Source organism: Mastigoproctus giganteus, chromosome 1 (assembly GCF_048544385.1).
Source record: "Mastigoproctus giganteus isolate SK-2022 chromosome 1, ASM4854438v1, whole genome shotgun sequence".
Taxonomy (NCBI): Eukaryota; Metazoa; Arthropoda; class Arachnida; order Uropygi; family Thelyphonidae; genus Mastigoproctus; species Mastigoproctus giganteus.
Window position 1 is genome coordinate 202,203,039 of NC_143575.1, and position 24,782 is coordinate 202,227,820.

At 39.2% G+C, this 24,782-nt stretch overlaps 1 protein-coding gene across 2 annotated transcripts in view; it reads right to left on the reverse strand.

Annotated features, from left to right (window-relative positions):
* Polr3B (RNA polymerase III subunit RpIII128) overlaps positions 1 to 24,782 on the reverse strand; it is a 527,342-nt gene that overhangs the window by 384,568 nt on the left and 117,992 nt on the right. For both annotated transcript variants that reach the window (XM_090375599.1, XM_090375592.1), the window contains 2 exons: positions 19,514 to 19,726; positions 10,808 to 10,889 (listed from right to left, as the gene is read on the reverse strand). In XM_090375599.1, coding sequence (XP_090231725.1) covers positions 10,808 to 10,889; positions 19,514 to 19,726 — 295 coding nt within the window. The remainder of the gene's footprint in view (positions 1 to 10,807; positions 10,890 to 19,513; positions 19,727 to 24,782) is intronic.

Consider the following 24,782-nt stretch of genomic DNA (forward strand, 5'->3'; position numbering starts at 1 on the left):
TTGTGGAACTTGTCGTTTTGGACACGCAGAAGACAGTCACAGCTAAGTGGTATACTGAACAATGCCTGCCTAAAGTCATTGGATCTATGAAGAACCTGCGGCCAAAGTCAAGAATGGACACCTGGTACCTCCATCACGATAATGCTGCAGCTCACCGCGCCAAAGCCTGCACCGAATATTTGACCACGACAGGACTGAAACTTCTCGAGTACCCTCCCTACAGTCCAGACCTTGCTCCCTGCGACTTTGCACTGTTCCCGCATGTGAAAATGAAGCTAAAAGGGAGGCGGTTTTCCAGTGATGAGGACCTTCTACGGGCTTGGGACAACGAGTGTGCTTTACTCCCTAGTGAAACTTGGCAGAACTGGTTTAAAGATTGGTTTCGGAGGATGGAGAGGTGTATTGAATGTAGAGGAAATTACTTTGAAAAAATTAAATAAACAAAACTGTATTGCAAAACTTTCCTAGTACCCTTTGTATAAATGCAAAGAAGAGCAGGACAAACCAGATCGGACCCTTACGTAATGGATGTAATACTATCCATTACCCTTATGTAATGGATGTAATACTATCCATTACCCTTATGTATTGGATGTGGGATGTAATACTATCCATTACCCTTATGTAACGGATAGTATTAGATATCCCAGCTGAAGTTGCAGATGAACTCAACATTTACTTTGCATTGATATTTACAGAAAAAAAAACCCTTTATGTCAATGAGAAATTATGGGAGTTAAGTTGGAAAAAATGTAACTAATGATGTTGAAATTTCACATGTTTATTTAATGAAAAAACTTCCGAGCCTACAGGCCAGTAAGGCTCCTGGGGTTGATGGCATTTACCCTATAATCTTAAGGGAGGTGGCAAGTGAGTGCATTGAACCATTGAGGCTAATTATGGAAAAGTGCCAATGTATCTCAAATACATAAGAGCAGTTGTAAGAGTGAAGTGGGAAATTACCGGCCAGTTAGTCTAATTTCAGAAGTATGGAAAATCGTGGAGACTATGATGATGGGTGGAATTCAGGATCATTTCAATAGAAATGGGAAAATCCCTTTTAAAGGGAAAATCACGTTTAACTAACCTGGTTAGCTATTTTGACAGGGTCACTCAAGAGCTGGACTTAGGGAATAATTTTGACATCCTTTATTTGGATTTCAGCAAAGCATTTGACTCAGTCCACATAAACAGTTACTTTATAAGCTGGAACAGGTTGGAATCACAGGGAAAATCCTTAGGTTGATAGCTGGATGGCTTCAGGGCAGGAGGCAGAGGGTTGTGATAAATGGTTATTCCTCAGATTGGGTTGATGTAACAAGTGGGGTTCCCCAAAGATCAGTATTAGAACCACTGTTGTTTTTGATTTTCAAAAATGACATCGATGAAGGGATAGAGGGCATGACGTCTAAATTTAAAGATGATGTAACGATTGGTAGCGTAGTTAATGATTGCCACCAAGCAGAGCTTCTTCAGAATGACCTAGATAGACTTCAGGGATGGTCAGAAAAATGACAGCTATGCTTTAATCCAGAAGAGTGTAAGGTATTGCACCTGGGGAACAGTAACCCCAAAATAACTTATACACTTGAACTAAAGCTGGTAGTGGAGGAAAGGGACTTGCGTATTATGATACGGTCTGATATGAAATTCTCTGAGAATTGCAGAGTGGTTGCAAGGAGGGCCCATGGTGTCCTATCGATGATTTATCGAACGATCTAGTAGAGATAAGGACGTCATAATCCCATTATATAAGGCTATTGTAAGACCATACTTGGAATACTGTGTTCAAGTATGGAGACCACACCTAAAGAAAGACATTGTTCTTCTTGAAAGGGTCCAAAGACAGATAACTCGCCTGGTGAGATCAGCAAAAGGCAGTCCATATGAGGAAAGACTTCAAATTATGTGGGTTGCAGAGCTTGGAAACTAAGCACCTTAGAGGAGACTTGATTGAACTGTTTTCACGGTTATAAATGATTCTAGAACAAGGGGCCATAATTTCAAGTTACGGGGGAGTGGTTTAGACTGGATTGCAGGAAGTTTTATTTTAGCCAGCGAGTTATAAATTACTGGAATAGGTTACCTACATGGGTGGTAGAGGCTGACAGTTTGGGGAAATTCAGAGGTCAGCTGGATAATTACCCAAGGGAGGAGGGAAATACATAAGCTGTTCATTTCCTTTTATCTTATTAATTATTATTATTTTTTTAATTTTCTTCTTCTTATTATTAATTTTTTCTTCTTTTTTTTATTAATTTGTTTTTATTCTTAATATGAGAATTGTTTTATTTTATTTATTTTTGTTATTTTATTTATTTTTGTTATTTTATTTTATTATTATTTATTTATTTATTGTATTTTGCTGGTGCAGCATAACCATAGGCTTCCTTGCACCAATGTGACCATTACTAATACTAAAGTTTAATCTATACATGAAATGATCTCATATTTCTTGAAACCATTAATGTATGAAATGTCCTAAAGTAGCTGTCACAAAAGACGAAGAAAAATGACACGTGCATAATGAATGTACCTGTTGATTGCAGTGGTTGGGATTACAGATAATTCCTGTAGTTGTACTGTATTAGCTTCAACTCTGACTGTTCATTAACCATGGGATATCACCAGGCCAGAAGAATTATTGTAAATGTTTAAAAATGCAAATGGGGAGAGTAAAGATGCTTAATGAAAAAAGACAAACAAAGCAACAGGGGGTTTCATATATTCATTGATTAGGAGAACAGTTTTCTGCTGATTCTCCTGAAATCCTTTGATAGCATATTAACACAAGGAACTAAAGGAATGTAATGTAATGCCATTCATAAAACAAATAAATCTTAATATTTAGTTGGTGATACATCCAAATCTTTGATTTTGTCTTTCCATGATTTCCAGGCCAGATAATCCCCCTGCAGCTAGGGTACAGAAAAAACTTCCGACATATTCCTACTCTGGTGTTATAACATTCTAAAAGTAAATTAATAATAAATTAAAAATAAAAGTAATAATAAATGTATAAATAACAATGTGATTGGTTGGCAGTATAAGCTGCCAACCAATATAAGCTGTGAACATTTTGACTATATCTTGAAACAGGCCTATGGGGCTGGAAATTTCCATACTATAATAATTAATGATAAACACCAGCCAGGAATTAAACTAAAAATTTACTATACAATGAAATGTGATGCAAATAAAATAAAAACACTGATTAAATTACAGTTAAAAACAATAAAATTTAAAATTAATTAAAATAAACTAGGTTAAAAGCGATAAAACAATGAAATCTGGAGCTTTCGGAGAACTGCCGTCTCCTTCTTCAACAGCATACTATTAGTGCTAAGACACATCCTTAAGTAGCCGGTCCATGGCACTCATGCACGTGATCATCAGACACATGATCTACATTCTCCATGCGCGTATCGGAAATGGAAGTGGCTCGGGAGCGTGTCAAACAGAAACGGTCATCCCTTCTGAGGACAACTGCCTCAAACAGGGGGTGTAAACGGATCCCCCTGTCCCTATTAATAGTATTGTGACTGGATGAACCGATTCGCAAGCTCTCGAGCCACTTGCGTTCCCAAAATCCATGGGCGCGGTCGGTAATGACCGCGTCTTCAGGGGAGATCCGATGCTGCTTTTCCCAGAAATGCTCTGCCACAGCAGACCTCGCATAGTTAGCAGTCTTGATAGCGGTCGTGTGTTCCCTCAGACGGTCCTTTAAACGTCGGCCCGTTTCCCCCCACATAACACTCCTCACAATCCGGGCACTTAATCTCGTAGACCACATTGCTAGTATGGTCCTGGGCTACGGGATCTTTAACTTGGGATATCACTGTGTGCAACCTCCGACCCGGAAGTTGCACACAGCGAGTCTGGCACTCCCGCAATGCCCGTACAATACGTTCTGAAAGTCCCGGATAGTAAGGAATGTATGCAGTAGCCACAGGGGCAGGCCACTCCCTACGATTGGACTCAACCCTATGAATATATTTGTCCAAGACCCTCTGGGGGGTATCCACATTTCCTGAGGTCTGCCGTGACTTTGCAAATTTCTATTTCCTTTTCTTCAGGGGTACTACAGTGGGTCCCCACCCTATTCAACAATGCCCTGGCTACACTGTTCTTATGATGACAAGCCTGTGCTGAGCTATAATGAACAAATTGGCCACGGCACATAGGCTTTCTATAGATCGTTGTTTTTAATCTAGATCCATCTCTGCTCACCAAGACATCCAGAAACGGGAGGGACCCAGCTTCTTCCACCTCCGAGGTAAATTGTATAAATGTGGAAAAGCTGTTGAGCAAATTGAGCACCTCATCTTCCTTTCCCTTTTTTAAAATAGTGAAGGTATCGTCCACATATCTCCTCCACTCGCGCATGGGGAAATTCAACTGATGAAACACCCTAGTTTCCAGTTCCTCCATTGCCAAATTGGCCACAATGGCACTGATGGGGGAACCCATGGCTGTGCCATGGACCTGCTTATACATAACTTTTTGAAACACCATGGTAGTGCTTGCGAGATTTGCTCATAGGTGCAAAACACATGAGCTGGTTCCACATGGCTTTCGGGTGAGAATGCCTTTCAATGATGACCATCTGGGGAGAGTTACTAAAATCTATCAAAGAAAAGTTCTAAGTATTTGGATTTCTAAATTACATAATGATCTGAGAGGTATTAGAAGTCGTATTGGACTGAAGTTGGAATACATCAATACCAATTTAACCCCAGTGCATGGTGCGTTGGTCTTGAGAGTAGTGGCAGATAAAGCAACTAGGGTTGCTGAGGTTTACAAGCGCAGGCAAATCAACAAATTCATTAGATTGTTAGAGGAATCCGTGGTGGTGCGTAACAGGGATATTGGCAACTTTATTCATAATCTTAGTGGCAAACAATTTACTAGAGAACAGGAGGAAGTATTGAGCCTGGGTCCAAAGTTTGCTTTGGTTCCTGCCAGACCTCCCATTGCAGAGATAGCTATGGGAGTGGAAAAAGCCATCAACAAGTTACCTGTTACCCAAGCTGATGAGATACGGGTTAGGGTTGCGGCTATTTTGAGTCAGACCAGGACAGCACATTCTAATCTCAGTCATAAACATGAAAGAGCATTAAGACAACTCAGAAAAGATGAGGATATCATAATGTTACCTGCCGACAAAGGCAGATCCACAGTGGTACTGAATAAGGATGATTATTGTGCAAAAGCTCTGGATCTTTTACAGGATAGCAACATATATAAAGTTACCCATCGAAATCCGTTAGCTGGTTTGGAGAGACAAGTCAACAACATTATACAGGGATGGCATAAGGCTGGTAAAATAACCAAAGAAGTTTATTGGTCTCTTCATGCCTCAGGTTGTCGATTACCTCGGTTTTATGGCCTCCCAAAGACGCACAAGGTGGGCATTCCGTTGAGACCTATAGTATCATTTGTGGGTAGTCCCACTTATGCTTTATCTGGATTTTTAGCTGGAGTCATCTCTCCTATAGTGGGACGGTCCAGTTTAGTAATCAGGAACAGCAAGGAATTTGTGAACTTTATAAGAAGCCAATCTACAGGTGAAGACGAACTCATGATTTCGTTTGATGTGGTATCCTTGTTCACATGTATCCCCATTGAACATGGGGTGCATTGTGTAAGATCGGCCTTGGAACGAGATGATTGCTTTAGTGCTAGATCTTTACTAAGCATTGATGATATTTGTAAAGGTGTGGAATTTTGCCTCGCAAGCACTACCATGGTGTTTCAAAAAGTTATGTATAAGCAGGTCCATGGCACGGCCATGGGTTCCCCCATCAGTGCCATTGTGGCCAATTTGGCAATGGAGGAACTGGAAACTAGGGTGTTTCATCAGTTGAATTTCCCCATGCGCGAGTGGAGGAGATATGTGGACGATACCTTCACTATTTTAAAAAAGGGAAAGGAAGATGAGGTGCTCAATTTGCTCAACAGCTTTTCCACATTTATACAATTTACCTCGGAGGTGGAAGAAGCTGGGTCCCTCCCGTTTCTGGATGTCTTGGTGAGCAGAGATGGATCTAGATTAAAAACAACGATCTATAGAAAGCCTATGTGCCGTGGCCAATTTGTTCATTATAGCTCAGCACAGACTTGTCATCATAAGAACAGTGTAGCCAGGGCATTGTTGAATAGGGTGGGGACCCACTGTAGTACCCCTGAAGAAAAGGAAATAGAAATTTGCAAAGTCACGGCAGACCTCAGGAAATGTGGATACCCCCAGAGGGTCTTGGACAAATATATTCATAGGGTTGAGTCCAATCGTAGGGAGTGGCCTGCCCCTGTGGCTACTGCATACATTCCTTACTATCCGGGACTTTCAGAATGTATTGTACGGGCATTGCGGGAGTGCCAGACTCGCTGTGTGCAACTTCCGGGTTGGAGGTTGCACACAGTGATATCCCAAGTTAAAGATCCCGTAGCCCAGGACCATACTAGCAATGTGGTCTACGAGATTAAGTGCCCGGATTGTGAGGAGTGTTATGTGGGGGGAAACGGGCCGACGTTTAAAGGACCGTCTGGGGGAACACACGACCGCTATCAAGACTGCTAACTATGCGAGGTCTGCTGTGGAAGAGCATTTCTGGGAAAAGCAGCATCGGATCTCCCCTGAAGATGCGGTCATTACCGACCACGCCCATGGATTTTGGGAACGCAAGTGGCTCGAGAGCTTGCGAATCGGTTCATCCAGTCACAATACTATTAATAGGGACAGGGGGATCCGTTTACACCCCCTGTTTGAGGCAGTTGTCCTCAGAAGGGATGACCGTTTCTGTTTGACACGCTCCCGAGCCACTTCCATTTCCGATACGCGCATGGAGAATGTAGATCATGTGTCTGATGATCACGTGCATGAGTGCCATGGACCGGCTACTTAAGGATGTGTCTTAGCACTAGTAGTATGCTGTTGAAGAAGGAGACGGCAGTTCTCCGAAAGCTCCAGATTTCATTGTTTTATCGCTTTTAACCTAGTTTATTTTAATTAATTTTAAATTTTATTGTTTTTAACTGTAATTTAATCAGTGTTTTTATTTTATTTGCATCACATTTCATTGTATATTATTTCATTGTATAGTAAATTTTTAGTTTAATTCCTGGCTGGTGTTTATCATTAATTATTATAGTAACATTTTGACTGTCATTATTTTCCCCACTGACACTGAAATACTGTAGAAGAGCTAATGAATGTTTGTTTGTTTGTTTGTTTGGGGATTTATTAGGCGCATCAGCATATGTGGCTATAGTGTGCTAAGGAATGTAATGTCATTCATAAATTATAATAATATCCTATAGAGAGTTAACAGCTCCCAAAAGTTAAAAATAACACTGGGGAGGGAAAGAAGAATTTCTGTTTCCTAGAGTAAGCAACAATATTATATATTAATACCAATAAAATTATTAGTTACAGTTATTCTTAGAGAAACCTCTTTGTTTTAAAGAGTGACCTGCTGAAGATTGCTGCCTAAAGCCTTCCTCCTAGAAGGTGGACCACCACTAGTATATTTTCTCACACACAAGAAGGCAGCAGGTTGACAATCCCAGAGAAGTCCTACTGACCAAGATACAAGCCACTTTAGATCACCCTATCCAGCCTACAATCAGCACCACATCAGCTGGATGAGGCCAGGACTTGTCCTAAATAGCCCCCTACTAGGTCAGCCAGCCTGACAAAGAAAACAATGACGAGAACAATATCAACTAGGCTGAATAGGCTCCTTGACCGAGACCAGCAGGACCCTAGCAGCTTCATGGGTTAAAAATGAACGAAACAGAAATGGACATTAAATTACTGAGGAAGGTGGATCAAGAGGTCTGAAATATTTAACATTTTATATTTTTTTTCCAAATAAATTCAGCGAGAACACAGGGAAGTGTTTTGCCATTACTGATAATACTTCATGCTTTGGTTAACCTACAATGTTTTTTTTTTAACTTTGGTAATTCAATAGATATAATGAAACAGATATAATGATACAATCTAACAGATATAATGAAATCCAAATCATAGTGCATACTAGGTGCACAAACTCAGATCACATTATATATACCTATTTTTTTGTGCTAAACATAAGAACCACAGCTAATCCACTGAGCCCATATTGATAAATTCAACAGATCCATTTATACTTAACACAAAATTAAAAATCGGGAAGAAAAGTGAACCTTCCACGGAACCATAAAACACACTATTTCCTGAAACTTCCAGAAAATTTGGAAAAATTTCACGTATGCAATTGTTTCATCAATAACTATTGAAAAGGCATGAAAATCCTTTGGTCTTTCAGTCAACTAGTTAAGTTAAATGAAAGGCCACTCATTAGATCCATTAGTAATTGTATCAAGTGAAATTAATGTTCTTGAACTCACTTTTTCAGGGTATATATCAGCCGACCGGGCTAGCCGAGTGGGTAAAGTACCTGCCCGGCAACCCAAAGGTCGCGGGTTCGATTCCCGCCTCGGGCTTGGATCAAAGTACTGCAAAAACCTTGGGAGGTGCAATATGGCCACAGAAGCCGATGCGCCAACAACTACCAAATCAAAAAGAAAAAAAAAAAAAAAAAAGGGTATATATCATATCAGCAGTTTACATCAATTTTGAGCAAACTTTTTTTGTGAAAGATCAGGACTGAGACATGATTAAGTAAGATAATACAAAACTTATTTGCAAGTTGATTTCCCACCCCCAGCTGTCAGAAATCAAATTACTCTCATATGCCAAATAACATACTGAACATATAGTTGCCAAGAAATTTATCTCTGCAACCTAGCCTACACATTAAACTGTGCCTGTGGCATTTTGAAAATTTACAAGGAAAAAAAAATTAATAAGTACAATAACATATTATATGATTTAATATCTGAAAATAGGATTACTAATATTTTATATATATATAAAATGATAAAGATGCAATGAAATTACAAAAGTCTTATCAAACAGGAATGAGCTGTTAGAGTTTATGCAAAAGTTATAAAATATATATGACTGGGTTATGGATCCGATTACTATGGTATATGCAGAAAGGACCGGCAACCATAATGAATAATAGACAAAAACGTAAATATCAGTATATTTGTGTATATGGTAGGGGAGTTCAGCAATCAGGTGTAATAACCATGGAAGAATAGGAAGAACCCGTAAGTAAAAAATCAATTTACCTGAAATAAAAATAAAATGCAATTAATAATTATTGCAAGCACCTAACGCTGTGGGTCCTAGGACTTTAACTACTTTGTCATAGGTTCGGCAACGAAAATCGTAGGAGCCACTGCAATAGGCCAGGTCTCTGTTTCTGTTATGATGTACACATAAATGGTATACGTATATATCACAGCCAACCCGACAGAGACCAGAAGGAAGAATAAAAAACTATAAAATAAAATAAAAAATAAATAAATATATATATAAAATAAAAATATATACATATATAAAATAAAAAACTATAAAATAAAAATAAAATTTAAAAAAAAAACTATAAAATAAATAAATGAATAAATATATATATACACACATCGATGAGCCAAAACATTATGACTACCTACCTAATATGATGTTGGTCCTCCACATGCATCCAAAAAAGCTCATATCCGACAAGGCATGGATGCTAGATTTCTAAATGTGTTTTGTGGTATCTGGTACCAACACATAACCAGCAGATCCTTTAAATCCTGTAAAGTCTGTGGTTGAGACGAGGCAGATCAGAGTTGCTCTTCCAACACAAACTACAGATGCTCGATGGGACTAATGTCTGGGGAATTTGGAGGCCAGAGCAATACCTGGAAGTCTTCCTCATGTTCCGTGAACCAGTCTCGAACAATCTGGGCGGTGTGGTATGGCGCATTATCCTGCTAAAAGAAGGCACCACCAGAGGGAAAGGCAATTGCCATGAAAGGGTGTACCTGGTCAGCAATGATGTTTAGGTAGGTGGTAGACATCAGAGTGTCCGGCACATGGATGATCGGACCCAGGGTATCCCAGTAGAACATCGCCCAAAGCATGACACCACCACCACCGGCTTGTTTTTCATCCCACGGTGCATCTAGGCACCATCACTACCCCAGGTAAACAACACACCCAACAACATACCCGGCCGTCCACAAGTAAAACAGGAAACGTGATTCGTCGGACCAGACGACCTTCTTCCAATCACTCAAGGTCCAGTTTCGATGCTTGTGTGCTCATTGTAGGCACTGTCATTGGTGAACCGTGGTTAGCACGAGCACTTGTAGCGGCCTGCGGCTACACGGCCTCATTTTCAGCAGGTTCGATGTACTGCGTGTGTTGTGACACATTACTCCCATCACCAGCATTCTAATTACCGACTAGTTGCACCACAGTCACCCTTCTGTTGTCATGTACCATCTGGGAGAGTCTTCGCTCACCTCGAGCATCGATGAGTCATGGTCGTCCAACACCTCGCCAGCAGTTCGTGGGTTTCCCCCTCCTCGGATCACTTTCAGTAGGTACTAACCACAGCTGACCGTGAGCATCCCACCAGCCGTGCCATTTCGGATATGCTCTGACCCAGTCGACTGGCCATTAAAATTTTGCCTTTGTCAAGCTCGCTTAAGTCCGCTGCCTTTCCCACCTGAAGAACAAGAGTAACACAGATTAACAAAGCTCAGTATCAGGTGTTTTTTATACTGCGGGTCCCAACCCGCGCGCAAACCTTAGTTCACCTGCAGTTGCTTCGATTTGCATAACGACTTGCTGGTCATAATGTTTTGGCTCATCGGTGTATACATAGATAATGAAAAACTACTATAAAAATAAAATTCTTACATCAGTGAAGCTGTTGTGTTTCAAATAGAAGCGACCATGTTTAGTAGTAATATTAGTGCGACTTTTGCGTTCATGTGAAGAACTAAAAAAAGAAAATTATCATTAGAAAACTATGTAACCCAATGCAGATTATAGATTTAGAGGTTATTTACAGATTGTATATTTCACTTGTTTATCCAAACAATTTATGAATAGAAACTGTAATTGCTGTTTACAAGAAACAGCCACATTATTTCTCACATATTATTTTGTTCTCTTTCAGGGAAGACCATCCCATTATGAATAATAAGTTATGAGTAACATTTTATACTTTATCATGCAATTAAGATATTATCTTTATGATATTCACTTATTAAGATATTCACTTATACTGAAAAAGTCAACTTAAAGAATGAATATGCAGTAATGAATAATTTCTCTTATGACCCTGAGAAATTATTTCTAAAGTCAGGTACATGACTTATAAACAGTAGGTGGGTGGGCTAGAAGAAAACATTATCACTTCTATAATCAGTCCATCATTACATTCTCCTATTGACTACCTGATGCTCAATGATTATCAAAACCTCAAGAGTGTTATGGAGGTTTCATTAAGCTCTTCTGCTGCTGACAGCTATCAGCATGTTGATTTAAAATTATTATTCAATGATGTTTCAAGCTGTTTTAATTCTAAAAATTCTATATCTACATTTCAAAAGATTGTATGCAGAAGTTTTAAATGGGGAAACCCTTAACTCACATGCTGTTATTTTTTTATTATTTTTCATTCTATTGACCCATACTGGAAAATAACACTCCATTTACTAAAACATTATAGCCTATGTTTTGGGTCCTCTTTGGAACTCTTCTTTGATGCAAATGGGAAGGAGGGCAACTGATGGTTCTTTGTAAAGTAGCATAGTGTGAACATCTCCAACCATGCCAAAGTACACGCAAGAAATGTCCTTCGGTAATTATATTTCTTGTACATAGTTGACATTCATTAGCATAGGCATACGATCCAAGAAAGCAAGCTTATTTAGCATCAGCAAAAAGAAGAAGAAAAAAAAAAAAAAGCTCCCGTTTCACCCCTCTATTCGTTCCAAATACCTGTCCAGCTCAGCCTTAAATTTATTTAGGCTATCAAATTCCACAGCAAAAGATGGAAGTCTGTTCCACCAATCAATTAATCACTGGCTAAAGGCAAACTTCCGAAGAGCTATCTTACAACTGTCTTTCCTCAATTTGAATTTATGCCATCTCAGGTGATTATTCTGAGAAAGAGGAAGAATCCCATCAGCACTGAGCATACTCAAATCATTCAAGGCTTTATACACCTCAATCAGATCACCTAGCAGGTGCCTAGTCTTCAGACACAGTAATCTGCAAAACTTAAGCCTTTCTTCATAAGAGCAACCCTTCGTTCCATTTACTAATCTTGTTGCCCTTCTCTGTACTCATTCCAACAGCTCTACATCCTTCTTAAAATGAGGACTCCAGACCTATATACAATATTCAAAGTGTGGCCTGACCATTGCCTTATACAAGGGGATAATCACCTCCTTATCCCTGCTAGAAAAATTCCTGTATATCATTGACAAGACACCATGAGCTACTCTTGCAGAGCATCTGCACTGCTCAGAAAACTTCATATCTACCTGCACAATTACCCCCAGGACCTTTTCATTCTCTACCACTGTCAGTGTAGTACCACAGAGTTTATACATTACTCTAGGTTACTGCTTCCCATATGTAGTATTTTACATTTGTCAAGGTTAAACTTCATTTGCCACCTCCCAGCCCATCTGCTCAACTTTTCTATATCCTGTTGCAACAGCGTACTGTCATTAGTGTTCTTAACACTATTGCCAACCTTCGTATCATCTGCAAACTTGGACATTAAGCCTGATATACCATCATCAATATCATTTATAAATACAGAAAACAATGGACCCAACTCTCAAAACTGAGGGACTCCACTCATAATATTAGTCCACGAAGAGCAGTGTCCATTGATTACCACTGTCTTCTCCAACTCAACCATCCTTTTATCTATACCAGCAATTTGCCTCCAATGCAACACTGCTCCAATTTGTGCAGCAGTCTTCCATGTGCAACAGTATCAAAAGCCTTTCTAAGATCCAAATATATGATATCAAAGTTATTCCCTGCATCCAGTTCCTTTGTGACCATATCATAGTATCCAATCAAATCGGACAGACAAGACTTCCCCTTAACATAACCATGCTGTGTCCGAGCTCAACTGAAGTCTTGTCGAGATAATCCTGCAGTGCTTCTTTAACCAGTGCCTTCATTAATTTCCCTGGAACAGAAGTTAAACTAACAGGTCTATAATTACTTGTGTCGCCCTTTGATCCTCCTTTGTGAATTGGGATCACATTTGCACATCTCCAGTCTGTGGGTACCTCCCCTGAGTCCAAGGAAGCTCTCATAATTACATCTAGGAGTTTGCTTATTCCCTTTGCTGCCTCCTTTAATATAACTGGATAGATCCCATCCACCCCGGGTGCCTTTTTTTTATGTTTATCTTCAAGAATTTCTCCTCCACTTTCCTCTCAGTTATTATAAATCATCTAGCTCATTGCCAGAGTTTAATTCATCACTGGCATTCCCCTCCCTGAATAACTCCTCATGTGTGAATGTAGATGCAAAATACTCATTTACTTTGTTAGCCACCTGAGCAGGATCATCAACAGTTGAAACATCAATATGCAGTGCACCAATGTGATTCATCCCTTTCCTTCTAGAGTTTACATAGGTAAAGAACTCTTTGGCTGTTTTTCTTTGCATCCTTTGCCAAAAATTTCTCGTAATCTGCCTTTGCCTGCCTAACCTCTTTTGTGACATGGTTACAGACCAGCTTATATTTATCATAGGCTTCCATATTATCCATTAATTTATGTATCCCATGCAATTTTCTTCTCTGCCACATGTTGTTTGTTGTTGTTGTTGTTGTTGTTTTGGTTTCGAGGAGCATTAGCAACTAAGGCCATATTGCTCCAGTGATATGTGGTGGTTATTCCCTGACCTTTCCGCATCCTCCGTATTCGGTGGTCACGGGCTCGAAACCCGGTCTAATCAAAAAGCATGTGCTATGCACTGCTGCTCCTGCCCACGGATGTGCCTTGCCACATGTCTCATCAGTTCATCAGACATCCATTTAGGCCTAAACCTTGAACAATATTTCTTAGTTGGTATGTAAAGCCTAGTAGCTTCCAAGATTAATTCTTTGAATTCCTCCCATTTTGAATTTGCTGTTGGTAACATCATCAGTTGGTCCCACTGTATAGAATTTAAATACTGCCTCAGATCACCGTAGTCACCTTTATGAAAGCAAAAACCCTTCCCTTTACCCCTGATGGTAGTTATCTCTTTGAATAAATCCCACTTCAGCACACTGTGATCACTGCCACCTAGTGGTTCCTTTATCTGCAGATTTATAATGCATGAAGGATCACTACTGATAATCAGATCAAGAGTATTACTCCCTCTAGTTGCCTCCCGAACATGCAGATGAAGAAAACAATCATCCAATAAATCCACAAAAGCCTTGCTATGTGAGTGACCAACCCACAAATTCCAGTCAATATCCTGGAAATTAAAATCCCCCATTATAAGACTCTCTGATTTACTGGCCCACTCTGTACAGAGTGGGCCAGTACAGTTTTTTATTATACTCATCAGAGTCATTAGGCTTATAACACACTCCTACTCTCAATTTTGATCTCCCGGTGCTTGTCACACCAAACTGACTTGACACTGCACTGTCCAGAAATGTCGACTGGCTGCACTTCCTTGGATTTTATGTGTTTCTTAACTAACAGCATAACCCCTCCTCTATTTCCTATCCTGCCTTCCTGTACACATTGTACTCCCCAAATTCCCGTTCTGCATTCCTTATATCTGTGTGATACTGCATTTCTAATATCCCAACAATATCTGCCTTTGATGTTTTGACTAACACCTCAAATTCATCAAATTTATTTACCAAGCTCCTAACATTGGTGTATACGCAAGTATACATGCACCTGTTGTTATTCTTATCTACCCTAACACAACGCATGTGTTTACTTGGGTGTTCTACTATTTGGGTTTGTTTTTTTTTTTTTTTTTTTTTTTTTTTCATTCTTCTCTTTCTTGGTGGTTGTTGTTATTTGGTTTTTAGGAGCATTAGCAACTCTGCATATCCCAAGATATGCAGGTCTCAAAGGTCATTCCCTGACCTTTCCGCATCCCCCGTATTTGGTGGTCACAGGCTCGAACCCTGGTCTAATCAAGAAGCATGTGCTATATACTGCTGCTCCTGCCCACCTGGCTACAGAGGCATCTGCAGGTCCTACTAAGAATCATTAGTCCCCCAATTGCCCCACTTCAGGGTTCCAATGAGGACATGAAATGTGGCCTATATTGTTTAAGTAAATTGAGAGTACAGGATAAAGGGGTGTGCAAATTCTAGTGAGTTTCTATGAAACTAAAAACAATTTTGTTACCAATGTGAGTTACGTGTCTTCTCATTTATAATACTCTCTTGGGTAAAACAAACATCGGTGGAGAAGATAGAAGACAGATTTCCATTTATCATCAACTGCAGAGAGCAGTCAAAGAAGAAACTGGATACCAGAGAAGTTAGAGAAGAAATTACAAAAAGCAGTTGCCAGGCCATAAGTTGGGGGCTTGTTCTATAAGACAATTATGCAAAATACAATCAAAAGCCTTAGAAATTCAAGAACCACTGCTCCAATTTCACCAAATATTTCCATTGAATTTGTCCACAGATGGGAAACAAACAAATATATCATCAGTGGATCAACATTAATGGAATCCATATTGGTGATCACCAATCAAATGGAATGTTTCAGGATAGTTTAAGAGTTAGTTGCTGAAGAATTTCTCCATTACTTTGGAAAGATGGGTTAATGCAATGGGACAATAACTGGATAAGAGAAATATTTCACATTTTTTAGGAACCACCTGGATATGAACAAATTTTCAAGCAGAAAAAAAACACCAGGGGAATAAAAAAAAAAAAAATGTAAAAAAGGAGACATAAAAAGGGGCATAGATTTTGAGAACAAGTGGAAAAATGCCATGAGGACCTGGAGCTTTCTTGGTATCAAGATTGCTTAGAATTCTTTTAATATCCTCTATGAAGACCAGGGGAGATACTGAGTGGAGTGTACTGGATATGACAACACCAGTACACTAGGGTAGTTTAACAGAGATGTCAGTAATAGTCAGGTGAAAATTAGGATGGTAGAACGTCTGCTTTGTTTTTAACTGTGTATGCAACATATCCAACAGGTTGTAACAGCGATGAAAGTATTGATGGACAGAAGTTTCAGCCAATAGCATTGGCTAGAGACCAGAATACTTGACTAGTATTTGGACAAGAAGCAAGTTTTCTACTCTTTGCCTGTTCCAAATTAAGTTTGGAGTGATTAATAACTGTTTCACAATGTTGCAAGCTTCAGTGCAGGCAGAAAATAATGCTGGAGATTTGGATTCAAGCCAACTGTGATATGCTACTTTCTTATCATCCTTAGTATGTTTATTGTAAAATAATGGAAGTTTAGATAATGGAAGATTTGAGCAAACATTCGCATCAAAAAATTCAAAACAGTAATTCAAGGAAGAGAAGAAAACAGAAATCATGCAGATCATTCTATTTTGCATTCCTGTAATATAAAACAACACAAGGCAGAGATCTGCAATGAAAGAGAAAGGCTCCACTGAAGCAGAAACCTTCGCCAAGTTGTGATACGAAGTGCCTACAGAACGGCAACTAACACTGACCTTCTACTTTGAAGGGTTGTTGATAAGAAAAAAAGATCACGGGTTGGGTGTGTGGTTAGGCCTAGTATTCTGATTGGTAAATGAACCAGTTGTGCAAGGTATTATATCAGGAGAAACACCAGCATTCCTCGAACAACAGTTATATTATATTCTTATCTCAACAGTTATATTATATTCTTATCAGTGTTTAACCCTACCTCATTTAAAATTTATATTAAAAACATCCTTTAAAGTTATGATTTTACCAAAATGCATTCTTAACAAATGAAAAACAAAATTTTCTTTCAAGAAAATTGCTTTTAATTCAATAAGTGTTTATATAAATGTGTTTTATATGTTGTTTCATATAAATGTGTTTTATATGTTATTTCATATAAATGTATTTTAATTCAATAAGTGTTTCATATAAAATATCATGCGACACAAAAGCCTATGGCAGGTATAAATTAGTCTGTAATCAAGTCACAAAGGAGGTTAGGCAGGCAAAGGCAGATTATGAGAAATCCTTGGCAAAGGATGCAAAAAAAACAGCACGGAGTTCTTTACTTATGTAAAGGGATGAATCAGATCGGACCACTGAACATAGATGGGTTGCCTACTAATGATCATGCTCAGGTAGCTGATAAACTGAATGAGTATTTTGCATCTACATTCACACATCAGGAGTTATTCAATAAGGGAGTGCCAGAAGTTTATCAAATGCTAACAGGGAGCTAAGTGATTTTGTAATAACTGAGAGCAAAGTGGAGGAGAAATTGTTGAAGTTAAACATAAGGAAGGCACGTGGGGTGGACGAGATCTATCCAGTTATATTAAAGGAGGCAGAAAGGAAGTAAGCAAACCCTTAGCCATAATTATGGGAGCTTCCTTGGACTCAAGGGAGGACCCCCATGGACTGGATGTGTGAAAATGTATCATCAATTCACAAAGGAGGTTCAAAAGGTGACAAGTAACTACAGACCTGTTAGTTTAACTTGTGTTCCGGTGAAAATAATGGATTCACTGGTTAAAGAAGCACTGCAGGATCATCTAGACAAGACTGCAGTAATAATTAAGACAGCATGGGTTTGTCAAAGGGAAGTCTTGTCTGACCAATTTGATTGGTTACTAAGATGTGGTCACACAGGAACTGAATGCTAAAATTAATTTTGATATCATATACTTGGATTTCAGGAAAGCTTTCGATACTGTTGCACATGGAAGACTGCTGTACAAATTGGAGAGGTGTGGCATTAAGGGTAAGCTGCTACAATAGATAAAGGGATAGTTGAGTGGGAGACAACAGAGAGTGGTAATCAATGGACACTGCTCTTCGTGGACAAATGTTATTAGTTGAGTTCCCTGGGGTTCGGGATTGGGCCCATTGTTGTTTTGCATATTTATCAATGATATTGATGAAGGTACATCAGGTTTAATGTGCAAGTTTGCAGATGATACAAAGGTTGGCAGGGTTGTTAAAGACAGTAATTACACTATGCTACTCAAACTGGATCTAGGTAAGTTGGGAAAATGGGCTGAGAAGTGGTAACTGGAGTTTAACATTAACAAATGCAAAGTACTACATATGGGTAGCAATAACCAAAGAGAAACATGCCAACTTGGTGGTACTACACTCAGGGAAGTGGAAAGTGGAAAAGACCTGGGGGTAATCGTGCAGCCAAATATGAAGCTGGCTGATCAGTGCAGACGGGCTGCCAGGGCAGGTCATGGAGTCTTGTCAATGATATATAGGAATTTTGCTAGCAGGGACAGGGAGGTGATAATCCCTTTATACAAGGCAATGGTCAGGCCACATCTAGAATACTGTGTACAGGTCTGGAGGCCTCATTTTAGGAAAAATGTAGAGTTGCTAGAACGAGTACAAAGAAGGGCAACAAGATTGGTGAGGGGAACAAAGGAGTGCTCTTACCAAGAAAGGCTTAAGTTCTGCAAATTGCAGCACCTGGAGAGTAGGCACCTACGAGGTTATCTGATTGAGGTATGTAAGGCCTTGAATGGGTTCAGCAAGCTGAAAGCTGATGGGATTCTTTGTCTTGCTCAGACTAAGAACCTGAGGGGCACAGTTTCAAATTTAGGAAAGATAGTTGTAGAATAAATGTGCGGAAATTTGCCTTTAGCCAGCGGGTAGTTGATTGGTGGAACAGGCTTCCATCTTTTATTGTGGAAGCTAATAGCCTAAATAAATTTAAGGCTGAGCTGGATAGGCATTTGAAACGAATGGAGGGATGAAATGGGAGGTTTTTCTTTTTGGCTGATGCTGCATAAACTTGTTTTCTTGCATCATATGCCTCTACTAATGCTAATGCTTTTCACTTACAATTTAATTTGATGAGAGGCTGTGAGAACAATAGACACTGGATTGGAGACATGACATCAGCAGTTAATGAAAGGCTAATTTGTAATCCTTGCTCTGACTCATGATGCATGTAATGACTCATGATGCATGACTCATGACCCAGTAAAGAGTTTGTTGTTGTTATTTGGTTTTTAGGAGCATTAGCAACTAAGGACATATTGCTCCGGGATATGCGGTGGTCATTCCCTGACCTTTCCGCATCCTCCATATTTGGTGGCAATGGGCTCGAACCCCAGTCTAATCAAGAAGCCTGTGCTATGCGCCTCTGCTCCTTCCCACCTGGTTACGGAGGCACCAAAAGAGTTTGTAACATGGTACTTGTGTATTAAAATTATTCAACTTTGTGTATCAAGTGTTCGAATAATTTAGTTCTTGATGTATAACACCCACAAAGAAAACATCTCATTTAAAGACATGATTAAACTTGAAACTTCTTGTACTTTTCTTTTCTAAGAGACAAAATAACTTGGCCTCAAAAAGCTGTTAATGCCCATATTTTTCTTATTATAAAATATGTAAATAAAAATGTACAAAAAAGCATAATTGTGATTTTTTACCTGATAACTTGACACGTTATTTCTCCCTTTTTTTTATCATCTTCAACAATCATTCTGTTTTTTGATAACTGTTCCTGTAGCAATATTACCTTCTCCACTCCATTCACAATAAAATAACCACCTGGATCATGAGGGCATTCATTCAGTTTAGCCAGCTGTCCTGAAGATTTTCCTCTTAGAACACAATTAGCACTTCGCAGCATAATAGGCATTCTGTAAAATAAATATAAATAAAATACAAAATAAGGAAAAGTCTAATGAAAATCCCATGCTGAATACTCAAATACATTATTAATAAAATAACAATTGTGCAGTCAGATATGAAATTTTCTGAGCAGTGCAGACAGGCGGCAAGGGTAGCTCATGGTGTCTTGTCAATGATATACAGGTCGGTTGGTTGATTGGGAATTTATTTGGCACATCAGCATCTATGGCCATAGTGCGCCATGATATACAGAAATTTTGCTAGCAGGGATAAGGAAGTGATCATCCCCTTGTATAAGACAATGATCATACCACACCTTGAGTACTGCATACAGGTCTGCAGACCTCATTTTAGGAAGGATGTAGAGCTGCTGGAACGAGGACAGAGAAGGACAAGTGAGTGGAACAAAGGGTTGCTGTTACCAAGAAAAGCTTAAGTTCTGAAATTGCAGCTTCTGGAGATTAGGTACCTGCGAGGTGATCTAATTGAAGTGTATAAGGCCTTGAATGGTTTGAGCAAGCTCAATGCTGATGGGATTCTTCCTCTTGCTCAGATTGCTCACCTGAGGGGACATAAATTCAAACTGAGGAAAGACAATTATAGAATAGATGCAGAAATTTGCCTTTAGCCAGCAGGTGGTTGATAGTTGAAATAAACTTCAGTCTGTTGTAGTGGAGGTCAACAACTTAAATAAGTTCAAGGCAGAATTAGACAAACATTTGGAGTGAATAGATGGGCGAAATGGGAAGGTGTTTTTTTTTTGGCTGATGCTGCATAAGCTTGCTTTCTTGCTCTTCCAATTTATACAGTAGTCTTCTGTGTGTAACAGTATCAAAAAAAAGCTTTGTTAAAATCCAAGTATATGATAATTTTAGTTTTTAGTTTTTGCAAATTTTAGTTTTTGCATCCAGTTCTACAGTATTGGGGATGTTCTCTGTAATGGTGTTCAGTCTAAGTGAAAAAGCAGCAGCACTAAGAACTGATCTTTATGGGATGAGACAAACTGGAAACGTACAATTTGTTTTCAAGTACAGTACAGACTTGAAAGGTCTGTGTTCAAGAAAATTTTGAATGAATTAGCATTAGTAGAGATATATAATAAGAGAAAGCAAGCTTATACACCATCGGCCAAAAAAAACCTCTCCCATTTCACCCATTGATTCGCTCCAAAATTTGTCAAGTTCTGCCTTGAATTTATTTAAACTGTCAACTTCCACAACAATAGCTGGTTTATTCAAGCAATCAATGATACACTAGCTAAAGAACTACACTAGCTATGGAAAGGTTTACATAAAGATATAACTAACATCAGGGATAAAGGGAAGGGTTTTTGCTTTCGTAAAGGTGACTATAGTGGTCTCAGAGATTTTTTAAGTTCTATACAGTGGGACCAAACTGATGATGTTACCAAGAGGAAATTCTAAATGGGAGGCATTCAAGGAAGTAATCTTGGAAGCCACTAGGCTTTTTGTCCCAACTAAGAAATACTCTTCAAGGTTTAGGCCTAAATGGATGGCAGATGAACTAATGAGACTCATGGCAGAGAAGAAAAATGCATGGGATGCACGTAACATATCAGGAAAACTATGGTAGATATAAGCTAGTCTGTAATAAAGTCACAAAGGAGGTTAGGCAAGTAAATGCAGATTATGAGATATCTTTGGCAAAGGATGCAAAGGGGATGAATCATATTGCTCCACTTTATATCGACGGTTCAATTGTTGATGAACCTGCTGAGGCAACTAACAAACTGAATAAGTATTTTGCATCTACATTCACTCATGAGGAATGTCTGTAGAAAAGTGGAAGTCAGAAGTTTTTATCAAACTCTAGCAGGGAGCTAAATATTTTGTAATAACTCAGAGCAGAGTGGAGGTGGTTGTTGTTTGGTTTTTAGGAGCATTAACAACTATAATATGCAGTGGTCATTCCCTGACCTTTCCGCATCCTCCGTATTTGGTAGTCACGGGCTCGAACCCCGGTCTAATCAAGAAGCGCACTATCCACTGCTGCTGCTCCTGCTCACCTGCCTACGGAAGCACCGCAAAGTGGAGGAGAAATTGAAATTTAACATAAAAAAGGCACCTGGGGTGGATGGGACCTATCCAATTATATTAGAGGAGGCAGTAAATGAAGTAAGCAAACCCTTAACCATAATTATGAAAGCTTCCTTGGACTCAGGGGAGGTCCCCATAGACTGGAGATGTTCAAATGTGTCCTCAATTCACAAAGGGGGATAAAAGGGTTACACGAGTAATTACAGACCTGTTAGTATAACTTCTGTTCCAGGGAAAATAATGGAGTCACTGGTTAAAGAAGCACTGCAGGATTATCTAGACAAAACTGCAATTATAGTTCAGACATGGCATGGATTTGTTAAGGGTAAATCTTGTCTAATAAATTTGATTGGATACTATGATGTGATCACAAAGGAACTGGATGCAAAAAATAATTTTGATATCATATACAGGTAGTTCCCAACTTTACGAGTTAATTCGTTTCTAGCGAGTGCTCATAAGGCGAAAACTCAAAGTGTGAATTTTTTTTCCCCATATAGACGCAATGTTAAAAACAGGGGTTACGTTCTCAACAATGAAATTTAACCAGGGTATTGCTAAGTAAAGGTCAACAAAACAATAGTTTATGCTTAAACAATGATTTATTTATCCAAAGAAATGAAAACATAGCCTTTAAAATCAAGAAAATAATAATAATAATAATAAAGAAATTATTTATGTCATACAAATGTTAAAGAATGTTTATTCTTCATTAATCATCAAATAAATGCACTCTCGTTGATGGTTCATCACTCACTGTTGGCTTGGCAATCATTATTGGTTTGTTCGAAGCACAAGGAGTCGTAGTTTTCTTTGGAACTGCTGCAAGAGTATTTTGTTTCCAAGGTGGTCTTTTGGGCGCCTCTGTAGCCAGGTGGACAGGCGCAGCAGTGCGTGGCTCACGCTTCTCAATTAGACCGGGGTTCAATCCCGTGACCACCAAATACGGAGGATGCGGAAAGGTCAGGAAATGACCACCGTATATCCCCAGAACAACATAGCCTTAGTTGCTAATGCTATTAAAAACCAAATAACAAACAACAACAAAGGCAATCTTTTCTTTTCTTTATAAATTTCATAGTATACATAAGCATTTTTTTAAATCTGTAGCAAATTCCATCTTTCAAGTGACTTTTATAGTGTGCTTGATATTTGAAGCTTGTGACTTGAAATCTCAATTGCTTTATCTGTGTTGAAAAGTGGGAATTATAGAAGCCAATTCAGAAGAACAGTGCCCACGGAAGTATCTGTAGAAGTGGCATGCAACAGAAACAGTACAGCTATGAGACAGCGAGTGGAGAGACTCTATTAGAGATGAATCATTAATTAACCTAACTGCCCTCTTCTGAATGGAATCAAGAAGCCTGAGAGAGGTTTTGGGGGCACCACCCCAGTTGTGAGAACAATATTCCATGGCAGGGCGGATTTGCGATTTATACAGAGTGAGCAGCTGTTTGGAAGAAAAGTAACGTCAAGATCGAAAGAGAAAACCAAGTTTTTTACATGCAGAGGGAGCAATATTTGTAATGTGCGCTTGTGCCAAGAGAGATTAGAAGTCAGGGTAATCCCCAAAAGAGATATATCATTTTGCCTAGAAATCGGAGTGTCACCAAAGATAAGCATAGGAGCAGAAGAATCCTTTTTGGGAGATATAAGACAAGACTGAGTTTTAGAATGGTTGAAATCAACTAAGCTGTCTTTGCCCCACTGGAGAATTATCTGAAGATCGGCATTTAAGCAATTGGTAGTAGATTTTCGAGAAGTTGAAGCTGATTGAGCAGGAGAATTCAAAATGGAAAGTGGAATGCAATGTGCAATCATCGGCAAAACTATGGATAGGATTTCCAGTCAATGGAAGAAGATCATTAGTATACAAGAGGAAAAGAGTGGGGGAAAGAACTGAACCTTGGGGGATACTGGCACTAGTGGAGAAGTTAGAAGACAGAGAGCCATTTCCCATCACCCTCAGTGAGCGATCAGAGAGAAAACTGGATAACGAATTATTAAAAACAGTTGGCAAACCATAAGATGGAAGCTTTTGTAGAAGACCTTTATGCCAAACACGATCAAAAGCCTTTGAGATGTCAAGAGCAACTACTTATGTTTCACCGAACCTTTCCATTGAATTAATCCATAAATGGGTAACATAAGCCAGAATATCACCGGTGGATCAACACTGACGGAATCCATACTGGCGATCGTTGATCAGATGGAAGGTGTCTACATAGTTTAAGAGTTGGTGGTTAAAGTGGAGAAATACCATCGGGACCTGCAGCTTTCTTAGCATCAAGATTTGTGAAAATCCTTCTGACATCCTTTTGACAGAAGGCCATAGGAGGCATTGAATGGAGCATGTTGGGAATGGCGAGAGGTGTTTTACCAAGATCATTAATACAAGAGTTGGAAGGAAAATGGGATGCTAGAAGGTCAGCTTTATCCTTGGCTGAAGTGACAGCAGAACCATCTAGTTTGGACAGAGGTGGGAGCAGAGATGGGCAAAAGTTGCAGCCAATAGCTTCAGCAAGAGACCAGAATTTTCAGCTACCATTAGGGCAAGAAGCAAGTTTTCTACTCTTAGCCTGTTCAAACTCTAGTTTGGACTGATTAATAACTGCTTTACAGTCGCGAGCTTTGGTGTAGACAGAAAATGAAACTGAAGAATTAGAAACAAGCCAATTACGATATGCAACATTCTTCTCTTGAAGAGCCTTAGCACATTTATTGGAAAACCAAGGTTTAGATAAAGGACAAGATTTTAAAGTCGAGTGTGGGATAAAGGATTCCATTCCTGCAAGAATAATTTCACTGACACGATCTGAGCAAATGTTGACATCAGAAATTTTGAAACAGTAATCCGATCAGGGAAAAGAAGAAAAGAAGTCTCACAGGTCATCCCATTTTGCATTCTTGTAACGCCAAACAACACGAGGCTGGGAATAGACATGAGATAAAGTTCCATTGGAGAAGAGACAATCACCAAGTTGTGATCTGAAGTGCCTAAAGGACC